This window comes from Eucalyptus grandis, chromosome 3 (genome assembly GCF_016545825.1).
Source record: "Eucalyptus grandis isolate ANBG69807.140 chromosome 3, ASM1654582v1, whole genome shotgun sequence".
In the NCBI taxonomy this organism is placed as follows: Eukaryota; Viridiplantae; Streptophyta; class Magnoliopsida; order Myrtales; family Myrtaceae; genus Eucalyptus; species Eucalyptus grandis.
This window is the reverse complement of record NC_052614.1, coordinates 62,941,840-62,959,398: the sequence shown is the minus strand read 5'-3', so window position 1 is coordinate 62,959,398 and position 17,559 is coordinate 62,941,840. Positions and strand designations below refer to the sequence as shown.

Genomic DNA, 17,559 nt, shown 5'->3' with positions numbered 1-17,559 from the left:
AACTGGCTAGGTGAATAATCATGCACTTATTGTATGTGTAACTACAACACGTGCACAAAATACACACACACAAGTGCAAAAAAAAAAAAAAACCAACAATGTGCAGAACTCGTGATTCCTATAATTGTAAATCAATGTCAAGAGTAAAATTGCTCCAAAATTAAAGTTTAAGTAGTAAGGCATTACCTTTCCAACGTTGAAAATGTTGGGAAATATAGTCTACTTTTGGAGAACACAAATGCAATTTTCATAGCATATTTGAATGAAATAAGATTCTTCTTTTTCAATGAGCAAAAGACAAGATTCTTTTGTTATTAAAGTTCAATCAATTTTGTGGAAAACAATTGATTTGGAAAACGTTTTTCTAAATTTAATTGCGAGTAATGCTTACAAAAATAAATCAATAAAAATGTATTTTTATCACTATAAGAAAATTCTGCAATAAGCAATAAAAATGTAATTGGCTTGTATTATTAATTACAGAATGTGCATTTAGCGGATGGATGCCAACAAGACCTTCTAGATACTGAAATGAACGTGTTAATTATTGACCCACTTCACGGTATACAGCTATATATACCTCATACAGCTGGTCATGGAGAATCCAAACAGCCAGGCCTCCAATGTATCCAATGATGGCCCCCCAGAAGGTGGCTCCGGATGCTTTGATGACGACGGTCGTCCCAAACGCACAGGTACTTTGTTTCTCTCTTCATTTCTTTTCTGGAAAGAGTGAAGTGAAAATTACCACTGACTTGTTATGAGAGACTTGGACGAACTACCATAAAGAATCACCCGTCTTCAAGATCATTGTCAGTGGGTGTCAATGGGTCGGCTCAGGTTGGGTTCTCGTGATACCCAACCCAACCCGAAACCATAGATGTGCGCTTGACCCGACCCGACTCGACTTGACATGAAATATCATATAACGGGTCGGGTTGGGCTGGGCCGTGCCATCACTAATCATTAGGTGTTTCGTCTATGAAAAAACCAGTGTTGGCACTGATCAGCTAGGTGTTTCATTCGTGAAAAAACCAATGTTGGCCCGGCTTGGCTTGATCTGACCCGACCCTAACCCAAATAATACCAACACCTAAAAAGGCCTGACCCCAAAATTCCCTAATTTTAGGGTTGGGCCAAGTCAAGTCGATCGAGTCTGGCTGACATGGGTTTTTTTGACACCCTTAATATTTGTCATGCCATAATGTCGATACCGCCACCAAACCAGGGAATAACAAGGCAAAGTTTGAGATATTCTTCACAAGGAAAAAGGAAGATTTTTTCTATAAAACGTAGTTAGTGAAAAAAGAAATATACCTCACAAGTAGCCTAGCCTAGCAATCATGAGAAAATATTAGGTGCCCAAGTGTAGACTTGTTTGTACTAGTCCACTCGATGCCCGCCACGTATCGATTCGGGATCCACTTGTTAGATACCCTCGCGTCCCCTCTCTTTACAATTATTATTTTTACTTTTTTTCCTTATTTCCTCTTTTTCTTCTTCTTCCTACTTTCACTTTGTGCATTCCCTCTCTTTTTCTTCAATTAATGTTTTTACTTTTGTTTCTTCTCTTTCCTTTTTCCTCTTTTCTTCTTCTTTTTCCTCCTTTCAGTGTTTCACTCCGTCGGAGACGCAACAATTTACATCAACGAGCAAACTCTAGAGAAATAAACAAAAAATAATAAAGACACCGGAAAATTATGTGGTTTGATCCGAGTATCAATATCTACGTCCACGACGAGAGCGAGTAGCAAATAATTCACTATAATCGAAGAATCAGAATTTACAATCGCTCATACGCTCAAGTATTTTTCACATCTAGATTTAACTCAAAACTCAAAGTATTTATAAATAATCAACTTACTTGGATATAGACTCACTATATAAAAATTACCATGCGTTTAAGCACAAAATGAAATATTCAATATACAAAAATCAAGAACTCCAACGTTCGTCTTTGGTCCACGTACGTACCGCTTCACGTTCCGATTCAAAACTTCGCACTGCTGGACGTCTTTCTTGTGTGGCTTCTTGAATCTTGTGGCTCCTACGTGCAGCTCACTTCTCCATGTAAAGAAACCATGTGCCCAGAGTCAAAGTTTTGACTATGGGCCCACCTTGGTTTTTTTCTTCAATATGAATTAGGTTTCTCCGGAAAAGTGAAACCTTTTTTTCAGTCCAACGAAGCTTCCTTTGTTGACCGAAGACATCCAAGACCTAAAAAAATTTTCAAATTTCCTTTCTTGTGCATAATCTTGAATATTATCTTTATCAGAAAAATATCTTCATAATTAAATAATAAACATTTTTATTTAAGTGGATCGCATTTTGCAAATATTCAAACTCGAGACAAAATTTAACAAAGAGAATGAAGAAAAATAAAAATAAAAAAGGAAAAAGAAAAAAAGGAAGAAAAAGTACAAACATTAACCGAAGAGAGAGGGGGCGCGAGGGTATCTGACAAGTTTTGGCAAATAAAGTTCAGATGTCGGGCATGTCCCACGACATAAATCCACCTTCCCTAGCAATAATCATCATCATTAAGACAACACGTTTATTAGGCTTAATATCATTTCCTCCGCTCCCCTTCTCGAAGCGACTATTATAGACATGGAATCGGATGAGCGTCCTCCCTCCACTCTTCGATGTTCTCTCTCCAATCAGGCCAAATTCAAAGCTTGACTAGACGGTCGTGGACTACTTCACTCGTCCCGGGATTCAAAAGCGCGTCTTTCCACAACCCTTTTTCAAACCCGAAAGACAATGTAAGGATTGAAATCGATTGGTTTTAATTATACCGTTTTGTCAGCAACAATCAATTTGCAGATCCATAGCATGTTTTTTCTGGACGGGGACATTTTGCTTATCTTGGAGATATGCGTGGCCATCGTTTTGATAAGCTTAAGAAGATGTTACCAATGATCTCTTGCGCCAACTCCAAAAGCTTGATCATCAGCTCCATTTTTATTGATATATGTCCGATTTTTAAAACACTTATTCGATGGAAAGCTTTTGTTTTATTTTATTATATTTTGTGTTGCCCAATATGCTGATCCCACGTAAGAAAGATAAATGAATGTGAGATTCATAAATGGAAAAAGAAAAAGCAGAGTACAAGACGGCCGTGTAAAGAAATACGTCTAATCACGGATTATTTAACAAGTAATCTTTTTTATTAGTAATACATTTGTAAATAGAATAATTGATCATTCTTCTTGTTTCTAGGTCAAATCATATGAGTTGCTTCTATTTATCTTCAAATAAAGTCCTTTTACTAAGCATCTGGTCGGAGTAAGTCTCTTTTCGATTCTTTCGAGACATTAAAATGTACCCCGAGGAGACTGGAATTATGGAGACTAGTCAGGTCCACTACACAACCGAAAAGGTCCAACCGCTTATGGATGAAGTCAACATGCGATCATGGAAATTGTTTAATGGGAGTGGCGGATAGTGGAGAAAAGAGGAGAAAGCAATATTTCCATGTGCATGAGCAAACTCCCTCTTGTATTATCCATCTAGAGATGCAGTGGTAACCTTTTAATCGGAATATTTGGCCGACAAAATTTTTCGGGCATTAATCCAATGCACCAACGAGAGTGGAAGCAACGTAGCCGGATAAACAACTAACATATGACATGCTACCATGTTTTGAGGGGGAAAATGCAAGCAAGCCTTTGTTATTCTTCAACTCGCTACTATAGCTAATCAAACTTGATTTTGCTAGGAACTCAAAATATGCGTGTAATACCTATCAGGTTATTATTAGACACTTGAAAGACCATTGTCACTTTATCATTAGGTGACCTATGACATGCTTTCTTTTTTAATTAACCAACCAAATTCTCTTCCCATTTTGTAAAGACCCTCGAATGTTTCTCCCATGTCGGTTCCCCTCTTGCCATTATTGCTGCCTACGAGTGGTCTATGCTCTAGATTGATCATATTTATAGGATTCACTGGGAAAATAGAAAAACGCAAAGAAATAAGTGTTCAGGAAGTCCTACAACTTGTTATGAAAATGCATTTCGGTCTAAAACTTGCAAAAGTGCATTTAAGTCTAAAACTTGTCAAATTGTTTCAAACGAGTCCTAAGATCGACGTCGTTAGCATTTTTCGTTAAATATGCTGACGTGGCATTTAAATAATTTTTATTTTCCACGTGAATTTTTTTATTTATTTTAAAAAAAATTAGATTTAAAAACTAAAAATATCAAATTTATTCATTTTATCTTATTTTTACCAAAAATATTTTTAAAAAGTTAAAATATTTATTAAAAAAAAAAATTAGCGCGGCTCTCCTCCCTTGCCACCGCCGCTGCCGCCACCCATCGCCGGAGGGGCCAAGCGACGGTCACCGGCCTTGGGCGGGGTGGCCGGGCCTCGCCCCCCTAGGCGAGGGCCGGTGATCGTCGCCCGCTGCGGGCGAGGCCTCGTCGGCCCTCGCCGGCCCCGAGCGAGGGCCGACGAGGCCTCGCCTAGGGCGGGCTACTCGCTGCCCCCGGTGAGGGCCGACGACGACCGCCAACCCCCGTGAGGGCCGACGGGCCTAAATCGAGGCACCCTCGCTCAGCTCTAGTGCGGGTGCCCAGATCTGGGCCCGCCGACCCTCGTGAGGGGCCTGCGGCCGTCGCCCCCTTGGGCGAGTCGTCGCCGGCCCTCACGGGGGGCCGACGACCGTCGCCCGCCACGGGTGAGGCCTCGTCGGCCCTCGCTCGGGGTCGGCGAGGCTCGCCCGGATCCGCGATCTCGTCGGCCCGAGCGAGGGCCGACGAGGCCTCGCCCGGGTGGACGACGGTCGCCAGCCCTCACCAGGCGGCGAGGCCCGGCCACCCGCCTAGGCCGGCGACCGTCGCCCCCCCTCCGTGATGGGTGGCGGCGGCGGCGGTGGCGGGGAGGAGAGCCGCACTAATTTTTTTTTTTTTTAACAATTTTAAAAATAAATTTTTAACTTTTCTTTTTATTTTTTGTTGAAAATAAGATAAGAATAAATTTAATTTTTTTATTTTTAAAATCTAATTTCTTTTTAAAAATGGATAAAAATTAATTAAAAAATACACCTAGAAAATAAAAAATTATTTAAAATGCCACGTCGGCATTTTTAATGGAAAATGCTAACGGCGTCAATCTAAGGACTCGTTTAAAATAATTTGACAAGTTTTAGGACTTAAATGCACTTTTTGCAAGTTTTAGGACTGAAATGCATTTTCGTGACAAGTTGTAGGACTTTTTGGAACACTTTTCCCAAATGCAAATAAGCATCAATCTTTTGGCAATGAGTCCCAATGACATTCCCCACCGAGTCCGCACACCACTAGGGGCTGACTATTGGATGCCGACCCCATGCTTTTTTTTTTGTCGAAAAGATAGTTCTTATTTAAGTAGTCATAACATTGCAGCCAAAAGTCGCAATATTACAACCAAAGCTAACATTACACCCAGAAGCAATTGCATCAGCCACTACAAGGTCTTGCAAAATAAAAGGAGTGAAAATGTTCCAGTTGCGGGCCAAGTCAAATCGGCCGTGGGCTTTTGTGGTCCAGTCTGCAGCTCCATTGGCCTCCCTTCTGCGGGCCGAAGTCGCAGTTAGGGTAAACGGCAAGCAACGCTTCCAGTTCGACGAACAACGCTCGTTCTTCCCATGGCAGCTGCTTTTCTCGTTTGAACCGTGTCAATCAATTTCTGGCAGTCAGACTCTATCACAAGATTTGCCGTGTTGAGACCAAGATGCAGCAAGTGATGCAGAGTAAAGGTAAGTGCTTGCACTTTAGTTTGAAACGCAGAAGCGGCAGGGAAGCTTTTTGGTATAGACATCGTGAGAATCCCCGATGATTTCGGCTAATGCATGCCATCGTTCCTTCTCGGTTACTTGGATGATCAGAGTCGTCAATATTACATTTCAGGTGTCCGCGATCTGGTGGTCGCCACAAATATCCTGTTTTGACAGCAGCAGCCCCTAATCTCTTTTGGCATTGAGCAAAAGAGTTGTGGATGCAGTTTTGTGCAATGGCGTCTGTTGGAGAAATCATCGTGAAGTGTTTTGAAGTTGACAAAATGTTTCTATCAGTCTAGTCGAAGGCTTGCACTCGTTATTTAAAGTCTAAAGACCTCCTGGACAGCCAGACTCAAGACTCAATGTCTATCCTCATTGACAGTTTCTAATCCGTTGAAGAAAGGCTTTCCATAACTGGATGTTTCATTAAGGATGTGACCTTATCGACTGGAGAAGATCTCTTGGCTGGATATGACATAACGAGATCCTTTGTTTGATCATAATTGATCTGAAGATTAAGGATCCGTTGATTGGCAAAGTATACTTGGAAGGTTCTACTTATAGAAACCGAGATCCTGATTGTATGGGCGAACATGATTGATGGGCTATCGACATGTTCCTTTAATAGCTCGAATGATCTTCCTAATTGATTCCGTCCAACGGGTAGATTGGAGGAATTCCTTTGGTAAGTGCCAACGGGTATGATGGCATGAAAAAGTATATAAGGAAGACGTTCCAGTTGTTCGAGAGTGTGCACGATAGAAGAATTCCAAAGTCCGAAACTTCTTGTTCTTAGTCAATTCATTTGTTGAGCAAAATCGTGTAAACAAAAGAGAGTCTATATTCATGAGAAACCTTGAGGAGGAATCAAGGAAAAGTTATGCTGTAACTTCTCTTTTGTTCATAGTGAAATCCAGCCGGTGGGTGTCGGTGCGGAAGAGTGGACGTAGGCTTGGAATAAGCCGAACCACTATAAATCTTGTGTTCATTTCTCTCTTCCCTAACCTTTACTTTACTTTGATTGTATTCTAGAATCGCTTCTGTATCTCAAAAATTTGTTTGTGCACCTATTCATCCCCTCTAGGTGCTTATACTAGCTATCTCAGCGTCTTCAACTGCCCGATCGAGGTCGGGACGCTTTCGACGAAAAATCCAATTGTTGCGCATACACCAGATCTGCCACAAGACTTGTGCAACAATTTTCAGTTGAGGTAAGAGTGTCGCATTTGTTGCCATGTCTGTGATCCAATCATCCAATCGATGCACTATATATGGTGATACTAAAATCTTGAGCTGAGGATGACTCCATACTCTTTTAGTCCATGAGTAGAAAAAGAAAAGGTGTTCTAGGGTTTTTGGAGACTACTGATCGCATAGACTGCATATAGGATCAGTGGTGATACGATGATGAAATAAATTAGCTTTAGTAGCTAGGGCATTATGGCAAGCTATCCATAAAAAAGGTGCAGATCTTAGGGGCTATGTGCATATCCATATCTTGCGCCAAAGTGTTCTTGAGGGTTGGTGCGATGTGGAGGCTCGTTGATCAGTTGCTATGCATGCTGTGTTGACTATGGTTTTATAATTACTTTCACTGTATGAATCCCATCCTTAGTCGCTGTCCAAACTAACTGATCAGTAGCATAGAAAGATCTGATAGGGATTGTAGTGATTTCTGCAATTACCTTATCATCGAACATTTGTTGAAGTAGAGGAAGCTTCCAAGTTTGATTGACATGATCAAAGAGGTCAGCCACCTTCTTTGGCTCCCCTCTTGCGGCTGGTCCGGCCAAAGTCCCTATAGATAGCCATCTATCCTCCTGAATCTTTATGTTCTGACCATCCCCAACCAACCATCGTACATTAGGTAGAATGGCCTCTCTGCCTAGAAGAAGACTCTGCCAACCCCAGGAAGGGCGTGAGCCTTTATCTACTAATTGGAAATTCTTGGATGGAAAATACAGCCCTTTGAAAAGTTGACTGCACAACAAGTTAGGTTCTTTAATTATCCACCAAGCCTATTTACCAAGCATCGCCTTGTTAAAAGCCATTAAGTCGCGAAAGCCTAGCCCTCCACCGTCCTTGCCTATTTTAAGCAGTTCCCATTTTTGCCAATGCACCCCAACCCTGGTATTATCATTCGTCCACCAGAAACAAGAGATTTTCTTTTCAATGAGCTTCCAGAGAGTTAAAGGAAGCTTAAAGATGGACATTGCATAATGGGGGATTGCCTGTACTACCGACTTAATTAGGATCTCTTTTCCTCCTTTGGATAGTAATCTTTCTTTCCAACCTTCAAGTTTTGCATTTATTCTACCTAGTAGCCAAGCAAACATCTCTTTTTTTTATCGACCCCACGCTGAAGGAATACCTAGATCTTTGCCATACTTTTGCGTACCGGCATTCTAAATACATCTGTTAAATTTTCTTGAAGACTCAACGGACAATTTTTACTAAAAAATAGTCCTGATTTGTTTCGATTGATAACTTGTCCTGTTGCCATACAGTATTGATTCAGGATATTAGCAAGATTTTGACATTCAGTCATAGTACCCTTTAGGAAGAAAACGAGTCATCAGCAAAAAAAAATATGTGAGAGGGTTGGACATGACCTGTTTAGCTGTATTCCTTTGAGGTGGCCCATGTGAACTGCTTGGTTAATAAGGGTCGAAAGAAGATTTGCTAGTAAAATGAAGATATAAGGTGAAAGAGGGTCACCCTAACGGAGACCTCTTAATGGCCAAAAGTATGATAGTTGTTCGCCATTAAATCTCACACTTAAGGTTGACGTGGTGATGCATTGCATCACCAACTATACCCATCTTGGATGAAATCCCAATCGCAGTAGATAATCCTGTAAGAAATCCCATTCAACTTTATCATATGCTTTTTGCATGTCCGTCTTGAGTAGGACATTGAAATGTCGCTTCCTTTCCCGTATGCAGAATTGATGAAGAACCCCCTAGACAATTAATACATTATCTTGTATTTGTCTTCCTCTTACAAAGGCCTGCTCTGCTGAGATAAGTTCACTAAGCCAGGTTTTAGGTAATTTGCCATAACCTTGGATATAACCTTGTATGCATTATTACAGAGGCTGATCGGTTGAAATTGATCTAGATGTTCGGGGTGATTTATTTTGGGAATGAGAGTTATTACCGTCTTGTTGAGGTCGCTAGGCAACACCCCCGAACTAAAGAAGTCTCTTACTAATCTGATCAAGTCTTCCTAAAATATATCCTAATGGGTTTAGTAAAAAAGCCCATTCAGTCCGTCTAGGCCTAGAGCTTTCGTTTTCCCCAGCTAGAAAGTAGCTCGTCTCACCTCCTCCTCAGTGACTGGGGTTGTTAGATGATCATTCAGTTTTGCCAAAACAATCTATGGACATTGGTCCAGAATGGGACCGTAGTTACGTTGACCCACGGTAGTATACAATTTTGAGAAATAATCCAATGTGAGCTCCTTCAACGCCTTATCGTCCCGCACCTAATTATGATTTTCATCCTGTAACATACCTATTCTATTTCTTTGCCATTGTCGAATAGTTGTTGAGTGAAAAAAATTGGCATTCTTGTCTCTCCAGTGCAACCAATTAATCCTAGATCTCATAGCCTAGTACTGCTCTTCTTGCTGCCAAATTTGTCTTATCTCCTCTCGAAGGTGAGAAGCTTCCTCTTTTCCAGTGCCGGTGTTGTATGGTTGATTTATAATAACTTGAAGCTACTATTGTAAGGCTTGCACTCTCAAGTGGCCGTTTTGAAATTTAGAACGGCTCCAATCTTGTAAGGCAAGAGAGACCATTCTTAGTTGATGTAAAAGACCAGAATTTTGTACCTTAAATGAGTTCCATGTAGTACGATGATCTCTTGTCACTCTTGGTGCTGATTCTAATAAGCTTCAAAGATGAACGACCTTCGGCACTTTCTATATGTTGCTGATGTTGATAAGAGTAGCGGGCTATGGTCTGATCCCAGGGCTGGCAAAGCGTACACCTCCGCCTCAGGATATAGAAGACGCCATTCTATCGTACACATAACACGATCCAAGCGTTCCTTTACTAATTCATCACCGGCTCTATTATTCATCCAGGTGAAGGCGCATCCCTTGCTGTCTAATTCCATGAAGGCACAATCATTGATGAAATTTCGAAAGGAGTTTAGATGAAACCAGTTGGTCTGACACCCACCTACCTTTTCCCAAGGATAAAGAATTTCATTAAAGTCCCTTGCACAAATCCAAGGTAAAGTATTAACGGTGTTGATCCTTCAAGTTGGTCCCAAAGTTGTTGTCTATTGTGATAGGATGATGGAGCATGAAGACAGGTGATTCACATCAGTCGATCGTCCATTGAATCACGAGGCATATCAAGATAGTAGTCAAAACACAGTTCAATCTCTAAGGATAGATTATCATGCCAAAAAACTGCTAAACCCCCCGCAAGACCTACTGGGTTTCTCACAAAAGAGCCGCTGAAATGTAATCGTCTCTGCAACCGCTGAATCATAGTCTCATGGTTTATGGTTTCCATTAAGAATAGTAAGTCGGGCTTTTCCTTAGCCGTCAAGGCCTTTAATGCTTGAACCGTGGGGGATTGCCCAAACCACCGATGGTTCCAACAATTAACTTCATTTGTCTTGGTGGCTGTTTAGGGCCAGCCACCGACGCCCATTGGTTCGCTTCATTTGCGTAAGAATTGTTGTGTCCATAAATTGAGTATCGTCAAAATCATTAAATGCCGAGTGCCGCATGTCATAAGGGGAATACTTCTTCTGTTTTTGGCTAATCCCACCTTTGGAATGGCTCACGGTACTCTTCTGTTTTTTTTGTGTTTTGCATGTCCTTGGACCGATTGATGATTCCCTTCGCTTCTCATTTGCGGGGATTGAAGCTGTTGTGAGAGGTTTGTTCATTATCATCAAAGTCTATGGAAGTTGCTAATGAGGTGCTACTTGGTCATAGTGGGGCTGAGTTGCTATTACAGGCGATGTTACTACTTCGGCATTATTAGGTTTAGGCAACAACGGGCGCTTGGCAGCAAAGCGGGAGGTGTCTCATGTACTTTGTTTCTTCATCTTGTGCTACACTCTCAGGTGGTTGGTAGAACACTTGCCAATAAAGACTATGTTCGTGGACCTCGGCTCTCAACTAGTGTCCGTAAGCCATTTTATCTTTACCGTCCATTTGGGCTTCTTCAAACGGATATGCTGGACAATACGTGGCATAATGACCTATTTTCCCACAAGAATAGCAAAAGTGGGACAACCGTTTATATCTGAAATCGAGCCACATTGTTTTCCCGTCAAGGAATATCAACTTGCCAAACTGTAAAGGTTCGTCCAGGTTTATTTCAACCCTAGCCCTTGCGGCTCTTCAGATTGAGCTTTCGTTAAGGTCAGCTTTTATCTCTATTACTTCACCAACTTGCTTCAATGCTTTTCAATCACCTACTCTATACTCCATTCCAACGGCAGCCCAAAGACTTGAACCCAAAAGCACAGCAGCTAAAATCATAACAGTGTAAAGGCGTGTTAGGAATCCATGGTTTGAAAATGACTGATTGACTTGAAAAGAGCCATGGACCTCCTCCATAACCCTATGTTTATCAATTTCTGACTTGAATTTCACTATATACAGGCCGCCCTCTCGGTGAGAAATCTCAACCTGGTCATTTCGCCAAACTTGCCTTAATGTACTTTGGAAGGCTTGTAAGTTGATAGAAGATTTCGATAGGACTTTACCCACTAGTAACAGACGACATTTCTCTAAGTTTTCTGGTGGGGGAGCCTCTTCCCCATATCTCTATTTCCTGTGCAAAACATAGTCGTCCCAACCGTTTACATAAGGCAGCTATTTGCAAGGAGTCATGGCGGTCTTCTGAAGCCATAGGACGGGAGCCACAAGGTAGAATTATCTCAATTCAAAATGAAACTAGAACAGTTACGAGTAGACAAGCAGTCCATTGTTCATCGCGGCGAATGTAATATATGAAGACGGCTAGGCTGATTAAGAGCAGAATCCGGCAGGAAAACAGATTAAACGCAGATGGAAAGGCATGCATTCGGCCATTATCCAAGTGCAGAAGATTCCGCAGAACAATCAGAGATAGAATTATTAAAGAGATGAAGCATGCAATCTGCCAATTTCCAAGGGCAAGAGATCGTTAGGTCAAATTGGGTACCGATTGATGGGCGACGACCATCCGGGAGAAGCTGCAACCCGTAGACGCCATGACGAAATCTACCGTGGGTAAGAGCGGAAAAGGGAACAAGAGTAAAAAAACAGGGGTTTAGAGGATGATTTGGGTTGCCGACCCCCATGCTGACCCCACCCTTTTTTACTTGCGTGCAAATCGACTTTCCACGATTCCTAATTTCCCCTTTACGATACCTTTCCGCATATACGTGCAAACAAGACAAGACCTAACGTGCATTTAATACTGGTTGCATTTGATTCGACGCCGCAAAATCGTCATTTTAGCATGTCTTTGTCACTGTTCCTACGGGTCCTACAGTCCTACAGTCCTACTGGTGCTTCTAAGCTATATAACTCCCAGCTCTAGCCACCCTCAGGCCTCGCTGCACCTCTCCGAGTCTCCGACTCTCATTCCTTCTTCTCAAGTCCATTATCCAGCTCTCTCTCTCTCTCTCTCTCTCTCTCATGAAGAATCCAAACAACCAGGTCGTCCATGCATCCAATGATGTCCCCCGAGAAAATGGCTCCGAATGCTTCGACCGTGGTCCTCTATGCACAGGTAACTTTATTGTTGTCTTCATTTCTTTTCCGGAAAGAGTGAAGTGAAAATTAACCCTGACTTGTTTATGAGAGACTAGGACGAACTACCATAAAGAGTCACCTGTCTTCAAGATCATTGCCAATGGGTGTCAATGGGTCGGGTCGGGTTGGTTTTTCGTGATACCCGACCCAACCCCGAAACCATAGATGTGCACTTGACCCAACCTGACCCAATACCCAATACCCGAAATATCATATAATGGATTAGGTCAGGCTAGGCTGGTGCCAGCACTGATCAACTAGGTGTTTCGTCCGTGAAAAAACCAGTGCCAACTCGGGTCAGACCCAACCATAATGCAAATAATAACAACACCTAAAAAGACCCAACCCTAAAATACCCTAATTTTAAGGTCGGGCTGAGCTGGACAGGGCCGGTCCAGTCCGGTCCGCACGGATTTTTTTGACACCCCTAATATTTGCCGTGCAATAAAACACACTCAGTGAAAAAAGAAATATATCTCGCAAGTAGCCTAGCCTGGCAATCATTTCACGTCAACCCGATGTTGTGATCTCAGGACAGTCAGAACCTCTTCGGCTACATCCCCTCCGAGCTCGGCCTCCTCGGCTCGCTCAGACGGCTCAACCTCGCCGGCAGTGACTTCTCCAAGCCCATCCTCCCGCCTCTTCAATGCGACCTCACTCGTCTCTCTCGAACTCTCCCTAAACTCGCTCTCCGGTCCGATCCCGACCCAGATCAAGAACCTCCGCAACCTCGCCCACTTGGGCCTGTCCTCCAACTCGCTCAGTGGGTCGCTCCCCAAGCGCTCGCGAAGCTCAGGAGCCTCTTGGGGACGCTGAACCTGTCATACAACGGGTTCTCCGGAGAGGTCCCGGCTGTGCCCTCTCTCTCTCTCTCTCTCTCTCTCTCTCTCTCTGCCCCTCCGAGTAACGACCGAGCCCTCGTCCAACGAACCACCGCGCAGCCTCCGCCTCCGCCGTCGCGAAGTTTGTCGGTCGAGCGCGATGGTTCGTCGATCGGCCGAAGGCTCGGTGGGGGAAAGAGGGGGCGGTGATCACAGTCCTTCTGGTTTGTCAGTTTGGCACACAAGACGCGCTGAATATTTTCTTGGCTTGTGTGTGAATGAATGCAGGGACGGTATGGACAGCGAGCGCTCTCATAATCACAGCACTGATCGGATCTGGAGGGCCGTCCCTGTCTTGGGCCATCGCGCAGCTCGGTTGGATTGCCGGCCCCACCATCATGCTCCTATTTGCCTTTGTCACTTACTACAACTCCACCCTCCTCACCACCTGTTATCGCTCCGGCGACCCCGCCACCGGCAACCGTAACTACGCCTACATGGGTGCTGTCCGTGACAATCTTGGTATGTCACATTTGTATTTGTGTTCATGTTCATATTCACATACTAATGTCCGAGTCAAGTCCAATCATGTTGTGTTGGGTGCTAAAATCTTCTCTTTGATTAAATTCTCCAGGTAGCTTCAAAATCAAGCTTTTTGAGCTGGTTCTATACGTGAACCTATTTGGGGTTGCCATTGGTTACACCATTGCATCTTCCACCAGCATGATGTGAGTATATTTGCAGTGAGAATTCTAGTAATTGCTATTTCGATGGTGTCAAAAGTTATGTGAGTTTGATTTTATTGGCTTCCATGGTCATTGCAGGGCTATCAAGAGGTCCAATTGCTTCCACGAGAAGGATGAGAAGGACCCGCGTCACATCAACAGCAATCCTTACATGATTGCGTTTGGCTTCGTTGAAATCATTTTATCTCAGATCCCCAATTTCGATCGGCTGTGGTGGCTGTCAATCGGCGCCGCCTTCATGTCCTTTACCTACACCATCATTGAACTTGGCCTCAGTATTGCCAAACTTGCAGGCACATGAAATTTTTTCTTGCTAGACTGCTCTATTTATGTTTCTAAGCTATCTCCATTGGTGATAGAACCGAGTCGAGTTATGAAGTTCTGATTTAGTGTTCTCTTCTGGTTTGTTTTATCTTCAGAGACAGGGAAAATTAAGGGAAGTCTCACTGGAATCAACATCGGGGCCTTGACCTCAACGCAGAATATATGGAGGAACTTCCAGGCTCTTGGTGACATCGCCTTTGCCTATTCGTACTTCCTCATCCTCGTTGAAGTTCAGGTGACCAGAGCTCTCTCAGATGCATGACACAAGAAAGTACTAGTGATGGTTAATAGTTCTGATGAATTGAAATCATTGACATGATGAGTTTGTATTTGTTTTAGGACACCATCCGGTCCTCTCCATCTGAATCAAAGACGACGAAGAAGGCGAGTCTTATCAGCATAGCAGCCACAACCCTTTTCTACATGATCTGTGGGTGCACGGGCTACGCAGCCTTTGGCGATATGGCACCCAAAAACCTCCTCACTGGGTTCGGCTTCTACAACCCATACTGGATGGTCGACATTGCAAACGCCGCAATCGTGATCCTCCTCCTCTGCGCGTACCAATTCAACTGCCAACCCTATTCGCCTATGTTGAGAAGACCTTGGATGAGAAATTTCCCAACAGCCAGTTCATCGAGAGGAAGATCAAACTCCGCATCCCCGGGTGCAGCCCTTACGAGCTCAAACCCTTCCAGTTGGTCTGGAGGACGGTCTTCGTGATCGGGACCACCTTCATCTCCATGCTCCTCCCATTCTTCAATGACATTGTTGGCCTGCTCGGAGCACTAGGTTTTTGGCCCCTCACGGTCTTTTTCCCAGTCGAGATGTATATTAAGCAGAAGAAAATACCCAAGTGGAGCACCAAGTGGGTGTTCCTCCAGATTGTAAATGTGGCTTGCCTTATCATCACCATTGCTGCAGCCGCTGGTTCTGTCGCCGATGTATTTCTCGACCTCAAGTCCTTCAAGCCATTCAGTACTGACTACTAAACATCGTGCTACTGATAGGAATGTCGCAAGTAAGGAAAGGACCGAGTGAAGGCGCAAGAGATTATTTTTCGTGTTCATGTTCGCAGAAAGTTTATTGTGTTTGTGGAATTTGCTGTGTGATAAGTTTTAGGGTCATGTTTCAGTTTCACTGTATAATCTATGTAGGGACAGGAAGGGCTATGTTAGTGTCTGCATGTTGTGTCCATCGTCATAAGAATGTGACTCTTGTATAATTTATCAAAAAAAATGGGAAGCTTCAAGAAAAAGGAAGTTCAAGATCTTCTCTTGCTCATATATTTTGATCTTGGGGGCTATACACAAGCAGATTTCGTTTATTAAAACAAAAAAAAGAAGTATATGATGACGGTTGAATCATGACAAGGACAAAACCGACGGAGCTTTATTCCTATCTTTACCACCAAAATGTCGACAGTGTGTGAATTCGATGGAGCTTTATTCCTATCTGAGAAAGGCATTCGTTTGATTTAATTTCTCATGATCTCAACAGTGTGTGAATTCGATGGAGCACGAACTCAGTCTAGTTAGATCTTGAAAGCAAAGAAACGTGTTTTTTTTTTTTGGGTCCATCCCGCCCCAATTTCACCATTAATTCATGAACTTACAGTATGGAATCGGTGATATCCCACCGTCGTTATGCAGTTTCTGGTCATGCATAAAATCTCATTTGCTTTTAGCAAAAATCAAAACCAACATAACAAGACTTGAACTCCTCTCTTATTTGAGGCTATCGCAAGGTTGAAGACACAAAGACTAGGGCATTGGAAAAAGTAAAAGGAAATGGCCCCGTTCACACTAGTGTTCAAAAAAGCTGCTCGGTGTCGAATAACGCTGAGCGGCTTAGTCGTCGGAGCCTTTTAAGGGGACCCGAGAATAATCAAGGGCGGTTGATGCTCCGTGCGAGCCGGGCATGCGTGGAAATTTTTTTTTTTTTTTTTTTTTTTTTTGTTAATGGGGGTTCATGCTCATAATTACTGAATAATATTCTTCTTTTTCGATTAGCAAAAACTAAGATTCTAGTGCGAACTCATTTCGTTGGCACCTTTTTGAGGAGGCAAGCTCAAGGTAGGAGGGTGGTAGGAGGCCGCCACCGCCGGGGACATTCAGCTGCTAGTGATCGGCGGACTCTCCAAACAATATCATTGGAACTTATTGAGAAAAGATCGGTACTTATTTGCGTTTTTCTATCTTTTCTAGCGAATTCTATCAATATGATCGTTGGAAGGTCATGTGAAAGGGAACTTCAATCCAATTTACGTTGTGGGTTAAGAAGGCACAGGATCTCCAACCTTGCGAACCTTGCTTTTTCCGATGGTGAAAGTCTAGTAGGTCATCAACGGCACTGTTAGAAAATTTGATATCAATATAATCCTGGTGGCCAGGAGTTACATTTTGGAAGTGACCCATCATGAGGAGATGGCACAGGTCATTTAATTTATTTTGTATCAGTTTTGACGAGAGAGGAAAAAAGAAGTTAATATCTCATTTATCTTAGCAAAAATATCTTTTAAAAAAAAAACAAATAAAAGGAAGAATATTTCGTGCGAGAACTCAATATTACATTATCAAATGAATGTATTGTTTAGTAATTTGATTGTATTTCGTTTTTGTTTGTGGGGGTGAAATCGAAACCCTGGCAGAGGAGCTTCATCGTCCGGCCTTGTGCTCATAGCATATGGGGATGCCGTACCTTCTTTCGCCCTATATTTAATATCACTCTTTTATCGGGGAAGAGACACCATTTGGAGTGCACTTCTGAGGAATAGGGGAAGCTTCTTTATAAGGCAAGCGATTAGGTTTAAGTTCAAAGTCGAGAGGCTTGACTATATGTTTGTATGGGCTAATGTTGAGTCTGGTATTGAGGGGTGTGAAAAAGAATCTTTCGATTATAAAATGCCAGACGGTATGCAGCAACCGCGGATGACTTTTTTAAAAGCCCTAGAAACCGAAGCGTTCACTAGAAAACAAAAGACTGGAGCATGAACAACTAAAAGCCGCATGCAACCTCAAAACTAGAACAGAGCCACTAGTCAAAGCCATGTGCAACTTCAAAACTAGAGCACAAACGAAGCCACCAATGATGGCAAGAGTGGACCGCACGGGAGAAAATTCAT

The 17,559-nt window shown here is 42.9% G+C and overlaps 1 protein-coding gene across 1 annotated transcript; it reads left to right on the top strand.

Annotated features, from left to right (window-relative positions):
- The first annotated feature begins 595 nt into the window (after nt 1-595).
- LOC104440289 (amino acid permease 3) lies at nt 596-15,593 on the top strand. The gene is given in 7 exon segments (XM_018870368.2): nt 596-695; nt 13,654-13,887; nt 14,000-14,093; nt 14,190-14,404; nt 14,531-14,670; nt 14,775-15,015; nt 15,018-15,593. Coding segments are annotated over 7 exon segments (1,434 nt in total). The 3' UTR covers nt 15,428-15,593.
- The last annotated feature ends 1,966 nt before the right edge of the window (nt 15,594-17,559 follow it).